We start from the raw sequence: 25,103 nt of genomic DNA on the forward strand, positions 1-25,103 counted from the left end.
AAAGAAAGAAAGAAAGAAAGAAAGAAAGAAAGAAAGAAAGAAAGAAAAAGAAAGAAAAGAGTATTACTAGAGGAAAAAAACCTTACCTAACCCAGTACCCAAAGATAAGCCACAACAAACCACTTGTCTGTCAACAACAGGCAGGCTCTGGGGGAAAGGTATCTCATTACCAAGTAAATGTTGAGGACAAAGGCAATAGTGGAAAATGACAGAGTGGTGGTGTTATGACTGGAAAGAAAGGAAAAGAAGCCAGTATTTGTGAGCAGCTACTTTGTACGATTCATTTACAACACCTGTGAATGCTTCCTATGTTCCAGGCATTATGTCAAGTTCTGAGGAAAATAAAGATATACAGACTAATTATCAAAAAGAATAGTGAAGGTTCAGTTAAAAGCCGTGGACAGTGCTGAGAGCCAATGATAGGAGTCCCAGCCTGGGGGAAAAGGGAAGACTTCCCGGAGGACGTGATACCCAAGCTGAGACCTGAAGGATGAACAGGACTGGCCAGGTAGGTCAGCAGGGGCAGAATGGTCCAGGCAGAGGAAAGAGCATGTGTGAGGGTGACTCAGAGGCAAAAGTGTTGTTCTGGTGGCTTTACATACAGGTCCTTAGAGAATATGAATCCAGACTGACTCTATCCATTCCTTTGCGGTGGTTATTCTTTCCAATTTATTTTGATTTTATTGTTAGGTAAAAATGGGCCTCTAGCAAAGAGATCCAGTCACAGGTGAAGGCCCACATCAACCCAGAGTTCAAAGTTGGGGATGGGGCCCAACTAATTGAAAAGGAAGCTCTCGAGATGAGAAGCAGGCAGTGCTGAACCTGCCAATAGTCCTAGTTGCTTGGCAATGTCATGATCAGGGCAAATGCCCTAAGTAGAGGCCATCCGTCACAGCGGATACTCTGAGGGCCACCCAAGGCAGAGGGCCAGAGGAGAATGGGGTGGACAGGGTAAAGGAGGAAGAGAATGCACAAGTCTGGGTGTCCCACTAGAAGGCTGAGCCTCATAAACACCGAAAGCTGCATGGTGACAGCCTTCTGTGTGGACAGAGAAGAGAGGGGGCAATTTGCCACCCATGGGATCCACCAGAATCTGGGCTCTGGAGTACTGCTGCCCCGGGTGGACTCTCATCCAAGGAGTTCTTTGGTCTTCACTGCTAGATGCCTGTCCAGCTCTGCAACGGTGTCGTCGGCCATTTGACTGATCTGCAGGAACACAAAATGAGACAGCCCGATAACTGGCGCTGGGGAAGGGTAGGGGGACAAACATTCCAAAACTATGGAAAAGTTATCTGGGAAACAGTGATGGTGACAGAAGCTCACATTATTTAGTCCCAGCCAGGCGCTGTGCTAAGAACTTTATATACACACTCTTACTTATTCCCAACAGTAGCCCCATGAGATAGATACTATCATTATCCCCATTTCAGAGATGAGGAAGTTGAGGCAGTTAGATCACCTGTCAAGATACACAGCTGAAAGGAGCAATGACAAAATTTAATCCCCAGTAGTCTGATTCCACAGTCCCAAATTCTTAACTATTATTATAGAACACAGAGAAGCCAGCCTTATCGGTCACTTAATGACCCTCTAGAATTTCCTACACCTCCCGACACTCTGGTATATAAAGACTATTAAGATCCCAGTAATTAAGCAGGAAAAAAAAAAAAGTCTTGAAAAAAGAAGAAATACATCTGGTTAACAAACATGGAAAATTCAACAGACACTGAAGAAATGCAAATTAAAACAAGATATAATTCCGTTATCGTAGTTAATAAAGTTTGATGTTGTAGCTTTTAATTACAATATTCAATGCCAGAAAGCTATGGTAAAATGGGTAAGCTTATATATCAATGATAGGAATTCAAATTGATGCAAATGTCCACACCATTTTTTAACCCCCCAAACCTCTCAACTGGGAAATTACCACATGAATGGAATCTGAAAAAAATTTCTAAAGTTCCATATGCAAAGATATTTATCTAGGCTTTATTTTTTTTTTTAAGATTTATTTATTTATTTTAGAGACAGTGGGGAGGGGCAGAGGGAGAGAGAGTCTCAAGCAGACTCCACACCAAGTGTGGAGCCTGACGCAGGGCTCAATCTCACAATCCTGAGATCACAACCCAAGCCCAAACCAATCACGACCGGAGCCGAAACCAAGAGTCTGACGCTTAAACACCTTTGCCACCCAGATGTCCCATCTAGGGTTTATTTATTTATTTTTTTAAGATTTTATTTATTTGACAGAGAGAGACACAGTGAGAGAGGGAACACAAGCAGGGGGAGTGGGAGAAGGAGAAGCAGGCTTCCCGCTGAGCAGGGAACCTGATGCGGGGCTCGATCCCAGAACTCTGGGATCATGACCTGAGCCGAAGGCAGACGCTGAACTGACTGAGCCACCCAGGCGCTCCTAGGCTTTATTTTTAATAATGAAAAATCAGAAAATCTAAAGTGACAGAACAGGGAAGTAGCTGAATACATACATCCATTAAAAATGGTTAAGATTTAAAAAAATGGTTAAGATTATCTACTTTTTATGGAAAGGGTATAAATATGAATAACATTCCAGCACATATTTCTGAAATGTTTGAATGTTTATAGCAAGTACGGATTGCTTTTGTAATCAGAAAAAAGGAAATAATGTTTAAGATATTCTTTATAATATCATGGGAAAATGCTCATGTTATCTTTAAAGAAAAAGCAGGATACAAAATTGTGCATATACATAGTAGAAATGATCTCAAGTATGTAAAAAAATGCACATTTCTTAAAAATGGAAGGAAACATGTGAAAATACTAATGGTCTTTATCTTTTAGTGATGGGAAGACAGATAATATATTATTCATGTCCCTATCTATCACATCTTGCAAAAGACCTAGTGTATAGCAAGTGCTCAGGAAATATTTACTAAATGAATAATTATCAAAGTTTTCTGTGCTTTTCTGTATTTTCCAAATTTTCAAAAATAAACATGTACTAAAGGTGAGAAACAAAACACAATACAATTTAATAAGTGTTGCAGCTTCCCTCCCACGTCTAAAAGGGACCAAAGACAGGAAGCCTTGAAGTATGGTGCCCAGGATCCGTGTGCTCAGTGGCACAGTGGCCACTTGACATCTTTATTTGCAGACCACAGGCCTTGGCCAAGAACTAGGAACTAAATGCACTGGGAAGGGTAGTAACGAAAAAGGATTTGGAGCAATTGGTCCCAGGCAGGGAGACAACCAGGCTCTCACCAAATCAACAGCTGCACATTTTACAGCCAGGGGAAAGCAGGGCTTTGGGGGCTGCTGGGCGTGCTGGAAGAGCGGCTGGGCTCAGAATGGCTGCTGGGTCCCTCCTCACTCAGCCACAGACTTTCAGATGCTGCCCCACCCCGCCCAGAGCAGCTGCCTTGCATGGTGGGTGGCAGGATGCCCAGCAGCACTCACTCCAGCAAGCCTACTCTGGAAAAATGGCGCAAGGGCAGTTTGGGGACAAGAATGGGGACTGGGGAAGGAAGAGTACCTAGAGTAACAGTGTGATAATGTGGGTCAGCACCCACATATCAGTTAAATTCTCAGTGGGGTGACAACGTGTAAGTCACTGAGTCTCAGTTTCCTCATCTATCAAATGGGGATGCCGGTCCCTTCCTCAGAGAGTAGTTGTGCGAGTCGAACTTGTTCATGAATACGCAAGCACGGTTTAAACTGGTTATTTGCTATGCAAATGCTGCTTGTGCTACTCTGATTTTTATTATCACTTCCTGACTTCTTTTCAAAGTAATCAATTAATGAAAATATTTACTAACTTTCTAGCAAATAAGAGGCACAAAGTGCCCCTGGGGACAGTCTGCCTGCAAGTTCATCTTTTCCATCTTTATCAGACTTCTTAAATAATGATGATTAACATGGGGCACCTGGGTGGCTCAGTTGGTTGAGCACCTGACTCGATTTTGGCTCAGGTCATGATCTCAGGGTCATGAGATCGAGCCCGGACTCAGGCTCTGCACTCAGCAGGGAGTCTGCTTGAGATTCTCTCTCTCTCCCTCTGCCCCTCCCCTGCTCGCACATGCACTCTCTCTCTCTCCCTCTAAAATAAATAAAAAACCTTTAAAAAATAATAAAATAAAACGATGATTAACAACAATGACAACAGCACAATAGCTCCCTCTTACCGAGTATTACTAGGTGCCAGGTACTCGGCTAAAAACTTCATATGCATTATTTCACATAATCCTCAAAATCTATGAAATGCTGTTACTATGTCCCTTTAATACATTGTGAATACTTGACTATTTCACCTGACAGTTGCATAGTCGTACATGGTATGCAAAGGGGTTTTGTCCAAATCCAACAACCACACATAACTTCTATAAGGCAGGTGAGACAGGTATTATCCCCATTTTACAGAGGAATAAACCAAGGGGTAAATGTTAACTAATCTGCCCAAGGTCACGTTAAAAAGTCAGTGGTGTGACTGAGCCAGGAAGTCACCTACCCCAACAGCCAGTTTGGTGCTGCTACCCGCTGTGAGGCGCCCCCAGCACCTGGCCCTGTCCTTCCTCACTCCAGGCAAGCTGTGTGGGGGTCATTCCAACCGTCAATCCTAGCCCCGAATTCAGTCAGAGAAGGGTGGGGAAAGCAATGGGACGGACAAACAGGGTGGACAATTACTGAGGACTGGCAACCACACCAGCCACTTTAAAGTATGTTTGTCATCTGGTCCTCTCAGCAAACCTGTGAGATAAGCACCCCTCCTCCCACTTTTCAGATGAGGAGACAGAAGCTCAAAAAGGTGAAGCCATTTGCTAAGCTTTGCAGCCAAGAAGTGAAAGAGCTGGGATCTGCACCAGTCAGGCCTGCCTGCCTCCACAGCAAGAGCCCTTTCCATTTTAATCCACTGCCTCATAAAGACCATATCATCATGGTCGTCATCCTCACATCTGCTCCCTTCTCCTTCAGGAAAGTGGGAGGCGGAGCCAGGACAGGGGAAGGCAGGAGCACACAAGTGCAGGGCTGGGGCAGGCGGGTAGCAAGCCAGCCTCCCAGAGGCCTGGCTCAGAACACCCACTGCCTCACCCAGGCCGGCCTCCCTGCCTGCTTGCCTGGCCTCCGGGAGCCCCTCCCTCCTTCAGCCTGCTTGCACCCAGCTTCACTTCAGAGCAGCACTGTTGCTCAGAATAAGGCGGCAGTGAAAGGATCTTGGCCAGATTTACTGGTGGTTTCTGCCAAGCGCCTTAATGCTCAGCAGGCCCATTTATAGTAAACTGAAGCAAAGGTGAAACAGCAGGCTGGCAGATGTCAGAGTCCCGAGTGGGTAGGCCCCGGTCCTTCTTCAGCTGAGCTGGTCTGGGCCGCGGGTTGGGAAGCTGGGTGTGTGTGGGGGGGGGGGGGGGGGGTGTCAGACGTGACTATAGGAATAGAACCTATAACTCAAGCCCTTCATTTTTATACACCAAAGAAGAAACATTTCTATAATATAGTTTTTAAAAAATCTGACTTCAAAAGAATTTTGGAACATTAAAAAAAAAATCCCACAAAGAATAATATTGAAATTGTTCATAATCCCATTGCCTGAAATGACTAGCATTAATGACCACCATTCTCAAGTGGTTAGGTTGCCAATCTTTTTTTTTTTAAGATTTTATTTTTGAGTAACATCTACAACCAATGTGGGGCTTAAACTCACAACCCCAAGATCAAGAGCCACATGCTCTACTGACTGAGCCAGCCAGGTACTCCTAAGCTGCCAATCCTTTTATGTACATGAAAATTTTCATTATAAAAATGGAATCATATTATAATACTGTTGTGTAACCTACCTTAAAAAAATAAATTCCAAAAGAAACTTAGTATGTCCGCAAAATATTTTTTTAAAGATTTTATTTATTTGCGAGAGAGGGAGAGAGCGAGCATGAGTGGGGGGCAGAAGGAGAGGGAGAAGCAGACTCCCTCTGAGCAGGGAGCCGGACGTGGGACTCAATCCCAGGACCTCTGAATCATAACCTGAGCCGAAGGCAGATGCTTAACCAACCGAGCTACCCAGGTGCCTCTGCAAAATACTTTTTTTAAAGATTGAAAGAGAAAGAGAGTGCGGAGCCCAATGCAGGGCTCGACCTCACAACCCTCAGATCACGACCTGAGCCAAAACCAAGAATTGGACGCCTAACTGACTATGCAACCCAGGCGCCCCTGCAAAATATTTTTATAACTGTCTCTATATAGATCCCAGTAAATGGAGGTAAATACAATTTATTTTCCCACTGTCAGAAATTTAGACAGTTTCTAATTTTCTACTATGATATATAATACATCAACAGACACCTCTGTAGGTAAGATTCTTGACAATTTATTTTGGATAAATTCTTAAGCCTCTGAGTCAAAAATGTATGGATTTTGGTATACACTGCTATGTTATCCTTTAGGAAGGTTGTATAGGTTTATACAAAAAATAATCTTTTCTGTGGAGTGTAGAAGTAAAAGCAATACTTCCAAGATCAGCATTTCAAACTCACATTAAAAATTCTGGGTTCAAATGTTGGGGATTAGAAAAGGCAAAATTTTAAAAAATACACATATTCTAAAACCCTTGCAAGTGATTTAGGCAGTACATACCAAGAATCTTAAGAATATGCATTCCCCTTGTGCAATAATTCCACAGTTGGGACTCTATCCTAGGGAAATCATCCCAACAAAGATTTACGAATAAAAATATTCCCTGCAACCTTATTTATAACAAAAAAGTTTAAACAAACTAAATGTCCAACAAGAGGCTTATGAAAGTGAATTATGGTATAACCACAAGACAGACTATTTTGTAACCATCAGAAATGGCTGTTTACAGACACTTTTTTAATACACGAGAAAATGCTAATAGTTTTAATGCTAAACAGAAAATAAAAAGCCAAGTACAAAACCATATGCATACTACATATTCAGGCATGTTAAAAACTATGTAGTTAAAAAAAAAAGAAGGAAAGCAGAAATACTCCAAAATGTTAAGAGCAGTTGCTTCTGCAATGTGGGTTTATGGTGTGAATTTTTCCCCATTTTTTTAAAACAGTCTTCTGAACTCTCCACGTTTTCTACAGTGAGCATATATTACTTGGATAATCAGGAACAAAGTAAACAAATACATTTTAAAAAACTCTAATAAAACAACAATCAGCCCCCTTCCTTGCTTATTTAAAAAACAAAAACAAAAACCACATACCCAAAACTCCAGCTTAGTGCCTTCTGTCAGGGAAAAAGAACAAAATAAAGTGACACCTGGACCCTCGTACTGGGTCTGTCTCCTGAAGATTTTCTCCCTCCACTTTTAACCATATGACAATAAAGGCACTTGTTAACAGTAATGGTAAGAACTCATCTTCAAATGATAATATCTTAAATAATAAAGATTATTGCACTGGGTATGTTATGTACATACACTGTGATCTATTCTCTTGTAATATTACACATGTCCTCACAGAGAGAGCATGCAGGTCTGCACTAGAATGTTAACAATGGTCATCTCTGGGTGATGAAAATTTCAATTACTTCCTTCTTAATTAAAAAAAAATTGACATAACATGGATAGCTTAGTATCAGAAAAAAACTAATAAAGTTATTTTCATTTTGAAAAATAGTAACAGTCAACAGAAATAAGCATTAAAGAAACGAATCTAATCTGAAGAGGAAGGTGAAAAGCGAGGTGCTAATGTGAAGGCTTCTAGCAATGTCTTCGTCAAGTGGGTTTGATCAAGAGTACTACTTATCCGATCATTCTTCCCTTTTCGGGGAACATGGGCTCTGGTCCCTGAGGCAGTGGCCCAGTCTTGTTGAGTGAGGAGTGCCTGGCACTTTCCCGTGGTCCATGGGCTTACCACGAAGAAGCAAGGAAAAGGTCAAGTGTTGGCTGCAGAGACGGAAGCTCCTGGGGATGGACAAGGAGCTGGCCCAGCTAGGGCCAAGGACAGACTCCTACGAGGCCTGACTGGTGCTCAGAAAAGGCCAGCCTAATCTAGGAACCTCTTTTAGCTGATGCAGGGCAAGAGGAGGGTTCAAGGAAGGCAAGAAGGGAACTCTGAGGGTCCAGGTATCAGGCACTCTAATGGTGCCTCTAGCATGTCCACGGCAACCCCTTACAGTAGGAATTACAAATCCCTTTTTACAGAAGGAGTCAAGTAATGTCCCCAAGGTCACAGGACATCATGTGCAGAACTAGCCTGATCTAACTCTGGTACCATCACAGGGATACACCGTAAGGCTTCTAGGTCCTTAATTACCAACTGTGTCTGCTTTTGCAGAATTATCCGGGGAGCTTTTTAAAAGTAACTAATGATGTAACATACGATGATTAACATAACAATAAAAAATTTTTTAAAAAAGCAATGGCCACACAAATATTAATTTACAAAATGAAAAAAAAAAGTATACATTCCTGGGCGCCTGGGTGGCTCAGCTGGTAAGCGACTGCCTTCGGTTCAGGTCATGATCTTGGAGTCCCGGGATTGAGTCCCACATCAGGCTCCCTGCTCAGCGAGGAGCCTGCTTCTCCCTCTAACCTTCCCCCCTCTCATGTACTCTCTCTCTCTCTCTCATTCTCGCTCTCTCAAATAAATAAATAAATCTTAAAAAAAAATAAAAATAAAAATACACATTCCTAGGGAGACCTACTAAAAATCAGTAAATGCAGGAGCAGAGCCCAGGCATCCATCTAAAATTTTTTCCTAGGTGATTGTTAGGGCTGGCCCACAAATGGCATTCTGACTGCTGGTCTAGGAGAAGGGGAGCAGTTGGTTAATTTACGGCTTCCTCCAGATGTCCCTCTAACAGCACTCACGCTCCCTGCCTCTAGCCTCTTCCCTCCTTATGCTCCATCCTGCCCACACTCATGTTCAATCTTCCTAAAATAATGCTTTCGTGGTGGATGCAGAGGCTTTGGGCAAGCCCTTTATATTATGCTAAACACTATTCTATCTCCTAAATACTGGTAAATTCATCTTCCTATCTTAATTCCACTGATATCTCTTAGCTTCAGGCTACCATTTCCTGGATGGATTTCCGCAACAGCCTCCCTGGCCTCCCTGCCTCCACTCTTGATCCTTACAATCTGTTTTCTACCCAGCCACCATAATCATCGTTCATAAACACAGATGTGATCTCCCCAGTGTCTGGGAAAAAAATCTTTCCAGGAACTTACTGTATTAGAATCACGTGGGGAGCATTTAAAAATGCAGATCTGCAGGCCCCACCCCAGACTCACTGACTCAATCTCTGGGCGTGGGGTCCCAGAAACCTGTATTTTTATAAGCTCCTTAAGTGACCGTGATGCTGTAGCAGATTCGATTATTGTTCAAAAATTTTCATACTCTCCTCTAGACCTCCACAAACATATATATTTCTCTGTCCCGGTGATACTGGGCTTGGCCTGTGTGATCTGCTTGGCCAGTGGGATGTACCAAGAGCAGGTGCTTCAAATGTACTTGAATGGCTGGGCTTATGCTCTTGGCATCTGCTATTGAAAAGATGTCCTCGGGGGAAGCCTGGGTGGCTTAGTCGGTTAAGAGTCTGGCTTTGGCTTGGGTCATGATCCCAGGGTGCTGGGATCGAGTCCCCGTCGGGCTCTTTGCTCAATGGGGAGCCTGCTTCTCCCTCTGCCTGCCGCTCCCCCTGTTTGTGCTCTCTCTCTCTACCTCTGTCAAATAAATAAATAAAATCTTAAAAAAAAAAAAAAAAGAAAGAAAGAAAAAAGAAAAGATGTCCTGGGAAGCTTGTTGACTCCAGAAGACTGAGAGACAAAGCAGACCTGAACCCAATCCAACATCTGGAACCAAGCCCACTGAGCCCAGCCTAGAAGAGCGACTCCCAGCTGACCCACAGAAATGAGACTAAGAAATAAAACCTGATACTGTAAATCACTGAGTTGTGAGGTGGTCTGTCATGCAGCATTATCGTGGCCACAGACGACTGACAGAGCTACACAGCCAGTGTGGGAGTGTCTGCACAGGCTGGAGATCAAGCTGCTCAGCCTGGTCTCCAAGCCCTGCTCTGACCAACCCAGCTGGCTGCTGTGTCTATCCACTCCCCAGCCTCAGCCATTTTCACGCTGCAATTACCCACCCGCATAACATTCTTTTAGACAGCACACCTCTGCATGTGTTATTCTACCTGCCCCCAGTCTCTCACTATTTCATTGCAGTTTGTTCAAGTGCTACCACTCAGCGCAGTAAGCACACTGCTAAGGCCTCACTTGCCAGCACCCAGACAAGCCACCACACACACAAGGGCATCAGCGCCCAGGCTCTGAAGTTAGTCGGCCTGCGTTGGGATCCATTTCTAATTGACCAGCATGTGACTTTGAGCAAGTTATTTAGCTGCTCTCTACCTCAGTTTGCTCAGGACCTCCTTCACAACTCTGCAGCAACAAGGATAAATGAAATGATAGAAAGTGTTCAGCACTGAGCCTGGAACCCAGCGAAGAGCCAACAGCATCTTCTCTTCCTCCACATTCCCAGGGCTAAGCCCAGAACAGAGACTCATCCAATCCTCATCATGTCAGGGAAAGAATCAGGGATACCCTGTTTTAATTTTCCTCTCTTCAGACATGAACAGATGGTTCCCTGGGTCAGACACACAAGTACTACATCTGTTGGCAACAGTACCTGTTTCTCTATGAGCCTAATGGTGTCCTCCGAGACTTTGTCCTTTGATTTCTTCAGCTTATTCATTGCATTGGTACGAACTTTCCGTAAGGAATCCTTGGCCTTGTTGGTGTTCTGTTTGGCCAGTTTCACCAGCATTTCCCTGTGCTCCCTGGTTACTCTGATTAAGAAAAGAAACAAACAAAAACATTCAACAAAATCATCCCACACATTAGCTGCTAGCTGAGAATTTAACATCACTCCATCCACTAGCTTAGCAGTCAGTAGCTCTGCTCTCCATCGGTGATGATCTTTATGGTCCTGAAGCATGCCCAGGGGTGTGCTTGGGGCCAAGTGAAGTTCCTGGTGAGTTAGGTGAGGAGAACCAGCAAGAGGACTGCTGAAAAGCTTGGGCCAGTGCGTCCTGGCCACACCTGGCCAGTTCCTGCGTGCGTAACTGACTTGTCTCCTCGGAGTTCCCACCTGTAAAATGTGGTAAGGTGATAAAGAGGCAGTGCATGTAAACTGTTTAGCGCTGACCCTGGCCCATATTTAGAGCTCAATGAAAGGAACCAATTGTTAGCTCTAACTCTACCCCCTTCTCTCCCACTGAAGCACAAACAAGTGGATGATGCTACAGAAATTGCTCCGTTCAATCTCTAAATCACCCAAAACAAGTTAAGTAGCAATCTTCAGAATCTTACTAATTATTATAGCAAATTACTTATGAATCACCTCAAGACTGACTAAGACACAACCTGAGTGCCAACATGTGAGAACTGCTGCTGCACCAGTTAACTTCCACAAAGAAGCCACAAGAGGGTCTGGCACATGTCAGTGCTTACTGAATGTCAGCGTTTCCACTGTTCCCTTCCCCATCGTAGCACCACCACGAGCACAAGGAGGGCCTCCTACAAACCCCTGGCACAAGCACCTTCTAAGCTGGCCCTTACCACTACACAAGGCACTTACTTTATTCTTATTTTACCTTTACTCATCACAACAACCCAGCAAAGTAACCCCACGAGTTGGCTCCGCCTTTGTTTCTTTGTCCTCTACACAGTGAGGGCTACTCACCTACCACAACCAGGGCCGGGCACGAGGGTACTACGGTGAACACTGACTGAGCTTGGTTCGGCTCTTAGGGAGCTCAGCCAGGGAGAGAGGTGAGTAAAGACACACAACAGGAGTGTGGGACGTGCCGTGGCAAGGGAAGCGAAGTGCAAGGTGCCATAGGAGCACTAAAGCAGCTCCCCTAACTCGCCAGGAACTGTCCGAGCTCGGGCAGGTGGCAAGTAGGGGAGACTCTCCTGAAAAAATAATCCCTAAATGCGGGAGTGTTTGGGTCTGCTCACTAGTGTTCTGGTTCTTATTCTTTCCAGTAAGAAGGCATTTTTTCCTCTCCCCTCTAAGGTCTGGTGTGGCACCAGGACTTGCACTGGTCAATGAAATGTGAGCAGAAATGAGGGGGGTCACCTCGGGGCAGGAGCGTTATTAGGAGCCAGTGTGGGCTCCGCCACATTTGTTTCTGTTGGCTGCAATACAAGCGGAGATGGGGCGCCCATCAGCGTGGGTCCCAGAGCAACCACGATCAACAGCGCCCATCATGCAGCCTGGGCAAGAAGCAGATTTCTATGCTAAACCACGGAGACTTAGGGGTTGCCTGTTACTACAGCATAACCCACCTGTCCTGACTAATACACACGCTAGGATCTGAAGAATGAGTGCAGGTTGCCCATGCTGGCATGGCAAGGGGGGCTTCCAGGAGGAAGAAAGAGCACGTACAAAGGCTTTAAGCTGTAAAGAGACGATGTTTCATTTGAGGAATTACTGGAGCATGGATAACAAGAGAGTGACAAGAAAAGAGGCTGGAAAGCCGTATCATGGAGGGTCTTGCAAGATCCTGAGCCCCATTTTACAGATGAAGAAAACGAAGCCCAAGAAGTTTGGGCCAAACCCAGGCTGACCCGTCTCAAATGGCAATATTCTTAGTATGACAAAATTCCCCTGCCCCCTGGGTCCTGAAATGGACATCACTGGCATATGGTTCCTGACCCTCAAATCAGTGTGGTTCTTACTTGGTAAGGACAAGCCCACGTTCTGGGTATATGTTCCATGTGAAGCAGTGGCAAGAAGATGTTAAAAGATTTAGTGGCATCTACCTGCTATTTTTCTCCCTGACAGGATGAGAAAAAAAATTAAAGAATTTTGAGAAAAAATGAGCTCTGAAGACAAAGTGGACGGCTGCATTATAAATCAATCCTTCTGGATTCAGCTATTTGAAGGTATTCTCGAAATAGAAATGATCCTGATTACTGCCATTATTAAGCCCATCTCTGCCAGGTGAGTACTGTAAGTACTGCACCTCACAGACCCTCACAACAACTCTTCCAGCTAGATTCTCATCCCCCCATTTTCCAATGTGGAAATTGAGGCTCACAGATGTTAAGCAACTTGCACATGGGCCTGACAGGCCTGGGATTCAAATCCAGATCTCTCTGGCCTGTGTGCTTTCCCCTCCTCTGTGCTGCCCACCCCTTGTAATCTATTTCAAATAAATTATGTACTGCTGCCATTGCTGCTGCTTCCAGGCAGAAAGCTTTTCAAAGTCAGTAATATGAATCTTGGGACTGAAAAGGACAAAACCACCATGTCAGGAGTTTAGGGATTTGGATCAGATCTTGTTACTTTTATGGTTTTTAATTCATTGAACAAAAATCATGCTGACATGTTTAGGTCTCTTTTTTGTTCTGCCAAAGCATATGTCGGTATAAGGAAGGAACAGGAAAATTAAAACTTGATCCACTGATTCAAAAAACTTAATCCTGCTGAAATACTAGGAGGGGCAGAAAATAAATGAATCTCAGTCTGTAAAAAACCTCTTAAACTTCTCTAAAGAGAGCTATTTCAATCTTATATTTCATATATAATTTGAAATAGATATTCCACTGTTTAGACAACCTTTAATAAGATAAAAAATTTTATCTAACAAACTTCCTTTTCACTACATTATTACATTTACATTTTACATGAAGAAAAAACCGTATCTTTTAAAAAATATATACATTGGGACTCAAAGAAATCTTAGGAGTAAAAGGCTGTATAAAGAAAACAAAATTAAAATATATGTAATTTGGCTTTAATACAACATATTATTTTGTATTTCTTAATATAAAGGTGACATTAGTATACTATTAACACTAGTTTCTACACATAATAGTATCCAATTATTGACAGTGACAAAAACATTTCAGTTTCAGGATGCAAGTACAGAGGCAATAATCTAAGGAAATGGAGAGCAGAATGCGGGGGTGGGGGCGGGCACAGGGAGGGCTGAGGGGAAGGGAATATGCATGCTGGTTCAGGGTGTTGGGCTGAAAGGTATCTCAAAAACAAGTTCAGAAGCAGCTGGGCTGATGGAAAGGCACTGGTATGAAGTCACCCAGACCTGTTGCATTCCTATGTCTATTACTCAGAAGCTGATTCCTCATTTCTAAAATGAAGGCAATAAAAACACCTCACAGGGTGACGGGGAGAAGCAGACACAACACATACATAAAGTACCAATAAAGAACAGCATATAATAGCCTTGAATAAATGATAACAATTATGAATGTTTTAATCAAATACACCTAATTACTTCCTTATGAAACGAGGGCACATCTGTTTTAGAAAAGAACCATACTATATTATGGAAATATTTTAATTCCTTTCCAAACCAGTGATTAATACATCTGATCATCTCTGTCTCACATTCATGGGGTTCTCTGAGTACACGCTAGTTTGTTCTCAGGCTTCTGCACTCCAGCCAGTTGGTTCTGAGCACCCGCCTCTGCACTTGGTGTGCATTCATTCATCAAGCACTGGCTGAGGCCGCTGAGTTCTGTGCCAGATCCTGGGCCAGGCTGAGGAGCTCCAGAGAGAAGGCAGGCCTGGTCTAACTTCCCCAGAGGCTCAGCCCAGTGGTGGAGACAAACTCGTCAGCCACTACTTAGAAAGAGCAAGAGTGCCTCTAGGGCAGAGGGATGGGCCTTCTGCAGGAGGAGCAAGCAGAGAAGTACAACTCATTCTGCCTCTAGATCTGGAAAATGCCTTAGAAGCATTTTGGTTCACTGAAGAAGCATTTGGTCCGCTGAAATGCCCGGAGAGGGCATTTCAGGAAGAAGCACGGTGGGAGATCTAATGGCAGGAGGGCAGAAGGGCAGGAGGCTGCAAAGGTCAAATTTGTTCTGCAGGCCTGGAGTTTTCAAATTCTTCTTTAGCCACAAAACTCTGGCTTTAAAGAAAACCATGGCAGACGCTCCATTTATAAATGTATAAAACAAATGAAAAGAGAGCTCTTCCAGTTAAGGGAAAGGGCACTTGGGGAGGGGTGGTGCTCTATCCTGGGCTTACAAAGTGTAGTCCACCCTGACTCCCCTCTACTTCTGGGCCTACCACTAGCTGGCTGAGGGACCTCAAGCAAGTTGTTTAAACTCTCTGGGCCTTGGTCTTCTCATCTGGAAATAGAAATGAAAATCAAACAAACGAGAAAACCCCAGCATCTACCTTTCAGAGTTTTTGTGAGGATTCCATGAGAGACTAGGTGGAGTGCACACAGTACAAAAGCCTGGTAGAGCATAAGCAATCAGAGAGTGTCAGTTGCCTTTGCTGCTGCTGTTTATGTGCTGGCACTCACTGAGGCATCTTCAAGTAATGAAGAGTTTATTCTTGGAGGTTTTGATCAACAGAGAAATGACAGGGCAAACAATCGAAGCTTCAGCAAGATGACTTTTTGAGATCCTACTAGGAACTTAACAACTCGTGTACATTTTATAATCCAAATGCTCCCAGCATGTAGCCCTGAAATTGTCTCTTTTCGGTACTAATTCATTCATTTAATTTGTAGTTTCATTAACAGCTGTTTACTGGGCACATATTATGTGCCAGCCCCGATGCCAGCCATGAGAGACGTAGCATTAAACACATGAGTCTACTGTCTAGCAACGGAGGCAGTCATTAAACAAACATATGCACAATTGATCAATAAGTTACAGTTCTAATAAGCACAATAAAGACATACAGAGTTCTATGAAAATAATTAGCAGGGGAGCGGAGTCTGACTGAGGTCCCCTGTGGGACTCTAGGAACAAAATGTGGGGACATTTAAACTAATGATATTTAAATTAAGATGTGTAAGAGTGGTGGTGCGCCTGGGTGGCTCAATTGGTTAAGCGTCAGCCTTCAGCTCACGTCATGATCCGGGGTCCTGGGATCAAGCCCCAAGTAGGGCTCCCTGCTCAGTGGGGAGTCTGCTTTGGCCTCTCCCTCTTTTTCTATGCTCTCTCTCTCTCTCTCTCTCTCTGTCAAATAAATAAATAAATAAATCTTAAAAAAAAAAAAAGCTGCCTAAGAGTGGAAGGGCTGGGGGAGATCATTTCCACCCACGGGAATGGTCTGTGTAAGGTAAAGGCATCTTTCCAGGTCAGAAGGTGGGTACTGCTCTCTGAGGGACTGAAAAAGGCAGTGAGGCTGAGGACAGAAAGAGGAGTAAGACTATCCCAAAGGAGGAGGCTGATCAGCCTGGCAAATGCAAGAGTATGCACACAAGCCCTTCAATGTCACACTGAGGCTTCGTAGGTCCATCGACAAGTGATCGGACACACGAGTGGTATATATACACACAGTGCAACTGCATTCAGCCTAGAAAGGAAATCTGACACATGTGACAGCGTGGATGAATCCTGAAAACATTATGCTAAGTGAGATAACCCAGACTCAAAAGGACAAATATGGTATGATTCCACTTTCTGCGAGGTACCTAGAATAGTCAAATTCAGAGAGACAGGAAGTAGAACAGCAATTTCCGGGAGCTCACCAGGGGGTTAAGGGAATGGGAAGTTATTGTTTAATGGGTATAGACTTTGAGTTTTGCAAAATGAAAAAGGGGTTCTGGAGACGGTTGCACAACAATGTACATGTACTTAACACCACTGAACTATACATTTTTAAATAACGGTAAATTTTTTATGTACATCTTGCCATGATAAAAAAGTTTTATTTTTTTAAAGATTTTATTTATTTATTCATGAGAGACAGAGACAGAGAGAGAGAGAGAGGCAGAGGGAGAAGCAGGCTCCCAAGGAGCAGGGAGCCCGATGCGGGACTTGATCCCAGGACCCTGGGATCATGACCTGAGCCGAAGGCAGACGCTTAACCATCTGAGCCACCCAAGCGCCCCACGATAAAAAAGTTTAAAAGAGTCCTAGTAGATTATTCCTAGGAACAACATGGAGTCCCATGAGTTTGAGTGAGGCCCAGGAAACATGATCAGATTCGTATTTTGTATAGATAGCAACGTACAAATGAGATCTAAGCTCCTGGCAAATCTACCCAAGGGCCTCTAGGCAGGCACGACTGGGAGGCTGTGAAGCCGCCCTTTAACAGCTTCTTGGCTGGATGATGAAGACAGCAGGCTTTTCCGCTAGGGTCAGAGAGCCTCCCAGCATAAGGCAGGGGTTTTGGCTGAGCTGGCAGGGTCACACTTTGTTTGTACATACTCCACCAGGCAGGTCTTCCAGTAACATCCTGGATGGGGGCCTTCCTGCAAAATTCCTTGAGCATGTTCCCATGAACAATAAGCAGAGGGCATGCCCTGATGGTAACTCACACAGCAGAGAATCCCCCGGACTGCAGTGATACTTCCTATTGTTTCCCTGAGAATGGGACACATGTACAAAGCTATTCACCAGGTGTATATCAGAGGAAGCTATGCTCAGCGTTGGCAATTACAGTAAAGTCCACTTATGTCAGATGCTCAACTTCAAAAGGATCGCTGGTTACTTAGAGGGGACTTTAAAATGTGGAAAAAACATGCTTCAAAGCCAAGAAGACCTAAGTTGGAATCCCCCCACCCCCGCTCTGCTACTTCTCAGCTTCAGAACTGTAAGCGTGCTACTCAACTTCTCCAAACTGGTTCTTTGTGTAGACAGTGGCAGGAAGAATGTTACTAAGAGGGCAGAAGCCAGTATTAAGTGAAAGGGTGGTAGCAAGGGCTTGGCACGCCGCCGCACGTGTGCACTATAGATAGAAGCTCACTACTGGGTGGCTGCATTCTCTTACCACAGACTCTCCGGGGCTTGGGGGTACTAACAGGAAGTGAATGGCGAGGGAGAAAACCATCAAAAGGATTTAGTAGCTTGAGCTTGGACTGCTGAATGGATGGGAAGCAGAGAGTGAAAGAAGGGGAACACAGGAGAGCAGGCGGTGGGGGCTGGGGGAGGCAGGCACTCTCCTCCAACAGGACAGGGGGACAGGCTGAGGGAGAAGAAAGCTGCACTTCCAGGGAACGTCCCATCAAAACACATCTCTGACAGCTTCACGGAGACAAACCTCGCCACCTCCTCACCGGCTTCTGGGAGACTTCCCCCCAGGAGGAGCATCAGCCTGCAATCAGCAGCCGACACAGGCCTGACTTCATTGTTCGCTGGTGGGCGCTGCCCGCTGCCTTGGGGCCACTGGCCCCGAAGGAAATGTTTTTGTTTGTATAGCCCAGCCAGACTTCCTACGCTTCTAGGTGTACAATTTCCCCCCTCCCTCCTTTCCTCACCCTCACCACCCCCAGCTCACCAGCCTGTTGTACATACACTAAAGTCTCATAAAGACATCAGGTGTCCTTTTAGCCCAAAGGAAATCACACCCGCACTTTGCAGGGACTTCTACCCACCCGCAGTCACTTCAGTTTTCTCTCGGGACACAACTGGCCCCCCGCTTTCCGATGATGGTCCTGTGACTCCTAAAGGCCTGGCTAAGCCAGACATACCATGCTGAAGTACAGCCCAGCAGGATGAAAAGATAAAGGAGGCTGAGGTCGGGGCTCAAATCTCCACATCCTTAGCAGAGTGACCTTGATCAGGTCGGCCGATGTCTTCCCTGTCACTCGAGTGGGACAGAAACCCAAGTGCAAAGATGAGTGCAGGTAACTCTTCCCTCAGTTCTCACGTACAGGAGAAAAAAACATAGGTTTGGTAGTGAAGGCAGACTTGGGTTTCCAATCCCGGCTCCACCCCCTGTGAGCTGGGTGACTGGGCGCAAGGAACTTGTCCTCTATGAGTTGAGAAGACATCTAGCGAAGCACTTAGGAGAACAGTCCCTGAAGCCAGACTGCAGGGGTTTGAGGCTCAGATCTCTCACGTCTTAACCGTATGGCCCTGGGTGGGTAATTTTACCTCTTTGCCTCAATCTTCCCATCTGTCAAATGCGTATAATACCATCAACTTAACGGGACTGTTGTAAGGATTCAAAGGTAATACATGTGTGGCACATGGTAGTGTGCTCAATAAACCTTATCTGTTATTATTTCCTCAACTGTCAAATGAAGGGGGAGTAATAAAAATGTTACGTTTCTTCCACAGTGTTAGAAGCAAATGAGCAGATGGTTAAAGAACTCTGCCTATGTACATATTAACTATTTAAAAGCTGTCAATGCTATCAGTAATAAAAATATTGGTGATGTCTCCTACTGAGGGAGGGGGGTCCAAGCCCTGGCTCTGAGAAAGACAGCCTGCTTCTCCACTTACTGTGTGTGACATGGGGCACAAAGAACCCCATTCCCCTAGGACTCAGTTTCTTCAGCTCTAAAAGAGGAGTAATAATTTACCTACCTCAGAGGATTGTTATGAATATATTAGTGAATACAAACAGCACCTGGAATAGCAGTGAGCATACGGTAAGTGCTTGTATTCATTTATTCCATAAACACTGATGGCATTTTTGCATTCTTACTACACACGAGGCCCTGTTCCAGGGCTAGGGATAGAGCCATGAACAAAACTGACAGAGCAACTCCTATCCATGTTCTAGTGAAAGAGAAAAACCAGTAAATATATAAAATGAAACGTGACTGCCATGAAGAAAATGAAACACCACAGTGAGACATGGAAGAATCTTATTATTGTCACACTAAGGGCCCACTTGCGTCTGCCTAGACATCTGACTCGGATGGCATCTGCTCCCATTCAATAATAATAATGATACCTAATATTTGCAGAGCTCTTTCCCTATGCCAGGACCTGAGGTGATAACTCTCCGTGCATTAGCTCTGTGAATCCTCACAGCCCCGTGCAGCTGACCCTTGCACGCTAGACCTCCTTTGTTGGTGCTGGGCAAACCGAAGCAGCTCTTCTTACTAGTGGAAGTGGTAAGGACAGCACTGCTCTTACCTTAAGGCCTGCTTAGATATATAGTTCATTACTCCCCCTCCAGCTCCCCTACAAGTCCAAGTGCAGTGGGGAGAAAGGAGAAAGGGAATCTACAGAGGACTGCAATGGAAAAGTGATCTGACCCGTAGCAGTCAGCTGCCACATTCTGTAGACAGGTGCAGGACACAAAGCGGGGAGGACAGGGAAGACAGGAGCCTGTCCTCTGGGGTGCAGCTTTTGCACAGGTGTTGGTGGCACCTTCTCCTCTGTCCATGTTCCACTCTTGATTCCTGATTGCACTTTGTTACGTGTTTCAACCAGAACCTCTGTGCTGGGAGGGAGCCCTCGTTTCACACACGTGGATCCTGAACTAGCAGGAGGCACACCTGAAAAGCCGCAGGCTGGGTGGGAAGCCACGCCAGAGAGGAGGAGGCAGGCACCCTAACAGTGCACAGAGGTCCTCGCGGGCCTGGAAGGCAGGAAGAAACAAGGGACTGGAACCCAGCCAGCAGAACGAGCAGCCCTGAGCAAGGAGCAGTGGCAAGTGGGCGGTGAGAAGGAAAGGGCTGCAAAAGCAACTGCAGTTGCTCAAATGCAGTGTGCCGCTGCCCCAGCCCAAATGAAGTCCCTAGGCCTTCTTCTCTATTTTTCCCTTTCAGGACTGCTGAAGGTCTGCTTGTGTGTGGGTTGTATAAGAAAAGGGTGTTTCCTGGAATGCACACATCAGACCCACTACTCAGGTAAAGGTTCACAAGGCCCTAGAGCAGCCAGACGAGGAGGCCACAGAGCTGGAAGACAGGCTCCCGGTTGGCAGCCCGATGAACAACATGACAGTGTGGCAAGAACATGGGTTCTAGAAGCAGACAGCTTCAATCTGAATAATGACTCCTCTGCTGACTAATCTGTGACCTTGAACAAATTAAACTTTCTGATGCCCCAGTCTCCTTATCAGTATTATACCCACCTCAAAAGGGTATTTCTCTGCAGCGGCCAAAACAATGAGATCACCATGAAGGTATGTATACAAGGCATGGTTTTAAAAAAAAAAAAAAAAAAGCAGATATTCAATCCCATTTATGTAAACTTAAATATATATACACATATAGGTTTGTATATGCATCTTTTACAATTTGGAAGGATATACACCAAACTCATCAAGTTACTTCATGGAAGAGTATTTGGGGAACAGTAAAAACTTTTTATTTTTCTGTAGGATTTGAGTTTTTGCAATAAATGTGTACCATTTTTACAATTAAGAGATGAACATTATATATCTAGAAGTCTAGTATCCAGAATATATAAAGAACTCTTAGAATTTAACAAAAGAAAAACTCAATTAAAAAATGGGTAAAGAACTTCAACAGACATTGTTCTGAAGATATATAAATGCCAAACAAGCACATGAAAAGATGCTTAGCATCAGCAGTCATGAGGGAAATACAAATCAAAACTATAATGAGATACTACATCTTACCCACTAGGATGGTGGTAATAATAACAATGAACTAATAAAATAAGTGTTGGCAAGGAGATGGAGAAACTGGAACCCCTATACATTACTGGTGGGAGTATAAAATGTGCAGCCCCCGTGGAAAAGTTTGGCAGATCCTCAAAAAGTTAAAAAGAGCTGTCATATGACCCAGCAACTCCACTCTTACATATGTACCCAAGAGAACTGAAAATATGTTTACACAAAAGTGGGTGCAATGACATTCACAGCAGCAGCATTATTCCTAACAGCCAAAAAGTGGAAAACAACTCAAATGTTCATCAACTTACGGAAGGATAAATAAAATGTGGTATATGCCCCTACAATGGAATATTATTTGGCAATAAAAAGAATGAAGTACTTATACGTGCTAGAGCATGGATGAGCGTGAAAACATCATGCTAAGGGAAAAAAGCCAGTCACAAAAGACCACATAATGTGTGATTCCATTTCTATGGAATGCTCCGAAGGGAAATCCATGGAGACAGAAAGCAGATTAGTGGTTGCCTACAGCAATCCCAAGTGGGGCAGGGTGGTTGGACAATAAAGCTGGGAGTGACTGCTAGCGGGTACAGAGTTTCTTTCTGGGGTGATGAAAAATGTCCTAAAATTGATTGTGGTGATGGTGGCACAACTCTCTGAATATGCCAAAAACCACTGAATTGTTGAAGTGGGTGACTTATATCTCAGTAAAGCTGCTGAAGAAGGTCCTATGCCTCTCTGGTTTTTGTCACTGAACAGTGATTGTCTGCTGGACGGAAAGCCTAAGGACAGGAGGCACGCCTGTTTCCTCACCTGGGGATCGGCAGTGCTGATACTGCTCCCTGCAACAGTGCGCAATCACTATGCAGGGAAGGTCACAGGAATGCTCTGTGACAACAGCTACTTTGACGGCAACCACTTAAAAACTAACATTCACTCTCACTGCCTGACTTTCCTCTCTTCACGGGTGAGGCCTGTGTCACGGTCCAAAGGCTCTTCCCTCTACTCCTGCTCCCCCTCCCTTTTTATCCGTCTCAGGAGTGTCCCCCAATACATCTGCCCCAGAGTAAATGTGGCTATTATCCAATTCTACAGATGAGGACACTGAGACTCAGAGAACTGAAATAACCAGTGTAAGGTCACATAACTCTCTTCACTGGTTTTCTTTTCATGGTTTTTCTGACGGTAACCTTGGCTCCCCCAGCTTTCCATGCTGCCTTTCCCTGGCTGCATCATGGCTCCCTGCCCCTAGTGAACTCAGCCTGGGGACCATCCTACCTTGCCTTACCTGGCTTGCTCTCCCTGGAAAAAACCTGGTCATCGTTCATGAGAAACCATATGTCAGGATACAGTGGGGAAAAAGTACTTGGGAAAGGGGATTTGGGCTAGGAGAACTGTAACGCAGGGCTTTTTACTGGAATCAGATTCCAGTAAAGAATGAAGTCTGAGGGAAGGAGCCTACCTGGGCATAAGGTCTGTCATCCCCGACGATGCCCGAAGGAAAAGTGGGACCTGACGATGGCAACTGTCTGACTGTTGGGAGGCCTTGCCAAGCAGCTCAGTGGGCTGAGGGTGTTAAGAAGAGCCAAGGCCCCTCTGCTCACCAGAAACACAAAGCAAATCTCACACCACAGCCAGGACTGGTCCTCAGATCTTCTTACTCAGGATATACCTTCTAGGAGGTCTTATTTGCCATAATTCACATTCAAAGAATAAACTGAATGCTCATTAACAATCAAACTGTAGAATTCCTGAGCAACTGCAATTCCAAAATAATTACAACAGCATGACTCAACTCCTCCCACCCCTAAAAATGGGGGAAAAGATAGAAAAAAATGAACATGAGGTTGGGGGAGGGAGTTGGTGAGGAAGAGGGAGAGAGTTAAGGACCAAAAGTGTAATCACTAAACAGAAGTAATGTATCATTGGTCTCACTTCCAAATAATCAGAAAAATAATGTTTCCAAGAACTCTTTTATCAGGAGAATTAGATAGTGCCAAATACTATAAGACAAAGGAATTAAAATTGATTAGGTACCTATGACATGCCAAGCCCCACACTAAGAGTACCACATATGATATCCCACTACTCCTCACAACCATAGAAATGATTCCCACTTTACAGATAAGGAAGCTGAGGCTTCTAACAATTAAGCAGTGGGCACATTCCCCAGACTGCTAGGCACTGGCCATACCTGACAGAGGGGCTCCTTTAACGGGCAATCTGCTCAGGAACGCCCCTTCAGCCTGGGTGAATTTTTCAGAGGTGCACTGCAGGGGGTCTCCTCCCACCCAATCCCCCTCTATTCCTTTCTTCACTGGTGGCAGACCCGTACTCTGTCTCTTTCACGGGCATTTCCTCCCATAAACCTCTTACACATCTGATTCTGTCCTGGCATCTGCTTCTCATAGGACCCAAGCTGACATACACAGAGTGACAGAACAGGGATCTGAACCCCAAAGCCCTTGTGCTTTCCTTTATACCTAGAGATTAAGTGGTGGATAAATCAGGTCACTAAAACCAGTGATCATTCTCACACCTTCTCTCCCTGGACTCACTGGCCATGTTCAGCATGGCCAATGACTCCCTCCTCTTTAAAACGCTTTGCTCAGTTTCCCGGACCCACGTCTTCCGGGTTCTCTGGCCACTTAGTCTCAGTCTCCTTTGCTGGCTCCTCCTCACCTCCCTGACCCATAAATCTTAAAGTGGACCATCAGGGCTATATCCACCAAACCCCTTCTCCTCATGATCTACATTACTCCATAAAATAATCTCACCTAATTTCACAGCCTCCTCTATAGGTTCACGTCTCCCAGATTTCTCTGGCCCACACCTGTCCTCTGAACTCTAAACTTATAGATCAAACAGCCTACTTGACCTTTCCACTTAGATCTCACAGTATCTCAAAATAAACACATACAAAACCTGTCCTTCGCTTACCCCCAACTGGCCCTCCCACAATCCGCCCTGTCAGTGAGTAGCACTTCCATCCTTCCAGGTGCTCAGACCAAAAACCTTGGAGGCATCTCTGAATTTTTCTAAATTCACAACCAACCTGCCAGCAAATCCAGGCAGCTTTTTCTATAAAAAGTATCCAGAATTCAACCACTTCTTACCAACTCCACCATTACTAAGCTATCTAGGCCATCATCATGCCTGGGTTACTACAATAGCTCCTTAACTAGACCCTGCTTTCACCCTTGCCTTCCTACAGAATTCTCAAAAGAGCAACCAGTATGAGCCTTTCAAAAACCTAACTCAGATCATGTCACTCCCTAGCTCAAAACCCTCCGGTGACTTCGCATTTTATTCCAAACAAAAGCCAAAATCCTTATAATGGTCTATAAAACTACGATGGCGAATTTTATGTGTCAATTTAACTAGGCCACAGGGTGCCCAGATATTTGGTCAAACATTATTCTGGAAGTTTCTATGAGGGTGTTTTGGGATGAATTTAACATTTAAATCAAGAGACTGAGGAAAGCAGTGGGCAGCCCTGGAGGGTCACCTGGGTGCACTGCAGATGGCTGTCTGGCTCTGAAATGTCCACGTCGCTAAGAAGCTCAGCAATATGCAGCCCACTGTTGCAAACGAGCACTGAGACAATCAAGCAGCAACAGCTATACTAAGGCTCCCCCTGTTCCCTTGTTTCCCAATTACAGTCCCACCGCCCTACCACTTCCTACTCCCAGTAGAACCAGAAGCAAACTTTGAAGAGCCTTAATGACACTGTTAGTAAAAGAGAAAAACTTTCAACAACCAACTCATTCAACAACTGCGAACTAGTTAATGCTGTGTGTAAAATGCAACTGCTACGTATCCTTTAAAAAGAGTGCGGAGAAA

At 44.7% G+C, this 25,103-nt stretch overlaps 1 protein-coding gene across 5 annotated transcripts in view; it reads right to left on the reverse strand.

The window, feature by feature from the left end:
* Window positions 1-641: 641 nt before the first annotated feature.
* Window positions 642-25,103, reverse strand: part of MRRF (mitochondrial ribosome recycling factor) — a 51,479-nt gene continuing 27,017 nt past the window's right edge. For all 5 annotated transcript variants that reach the window (XM_073905782.1, XM_025888141.2, XM_025888143.2 and 2 more), the window contains 2 exons: window positions 10,632-10,791; window positions 642-1,206 (listed from right to left, as the gene is read on the reverse strand). In XM_073905782.1, coding sequence (XP_073761883.1) covers window positions 1,129-1,206; window positions 10,632-10,791 — 238 coding nt within the window. In that variant the 3' untranslated portion in view covers window positions 642-1,128. The remainder of the gene's footprint in view (window positions 1,207-10,631; window positions 10,792-25,103) is intronic.

This window comes from Callorhinus ursinus, unplaced genomic scaffold (genome assembly GCF_003265705.2).
Source record: "Callorhinus ursinus isolate GAN/ISIS: 27379988/994484 unplaced genomic scaffold, GSC_fseal_2.0 scaffold24, whole genome shotgun sequence".
Taxonomy (NCBI): Eukaryota; Metazoa; Chordata; class Mammalia; order Carnivora; family Otariidae; genus Callorhinus; species Callorhinus ursinus.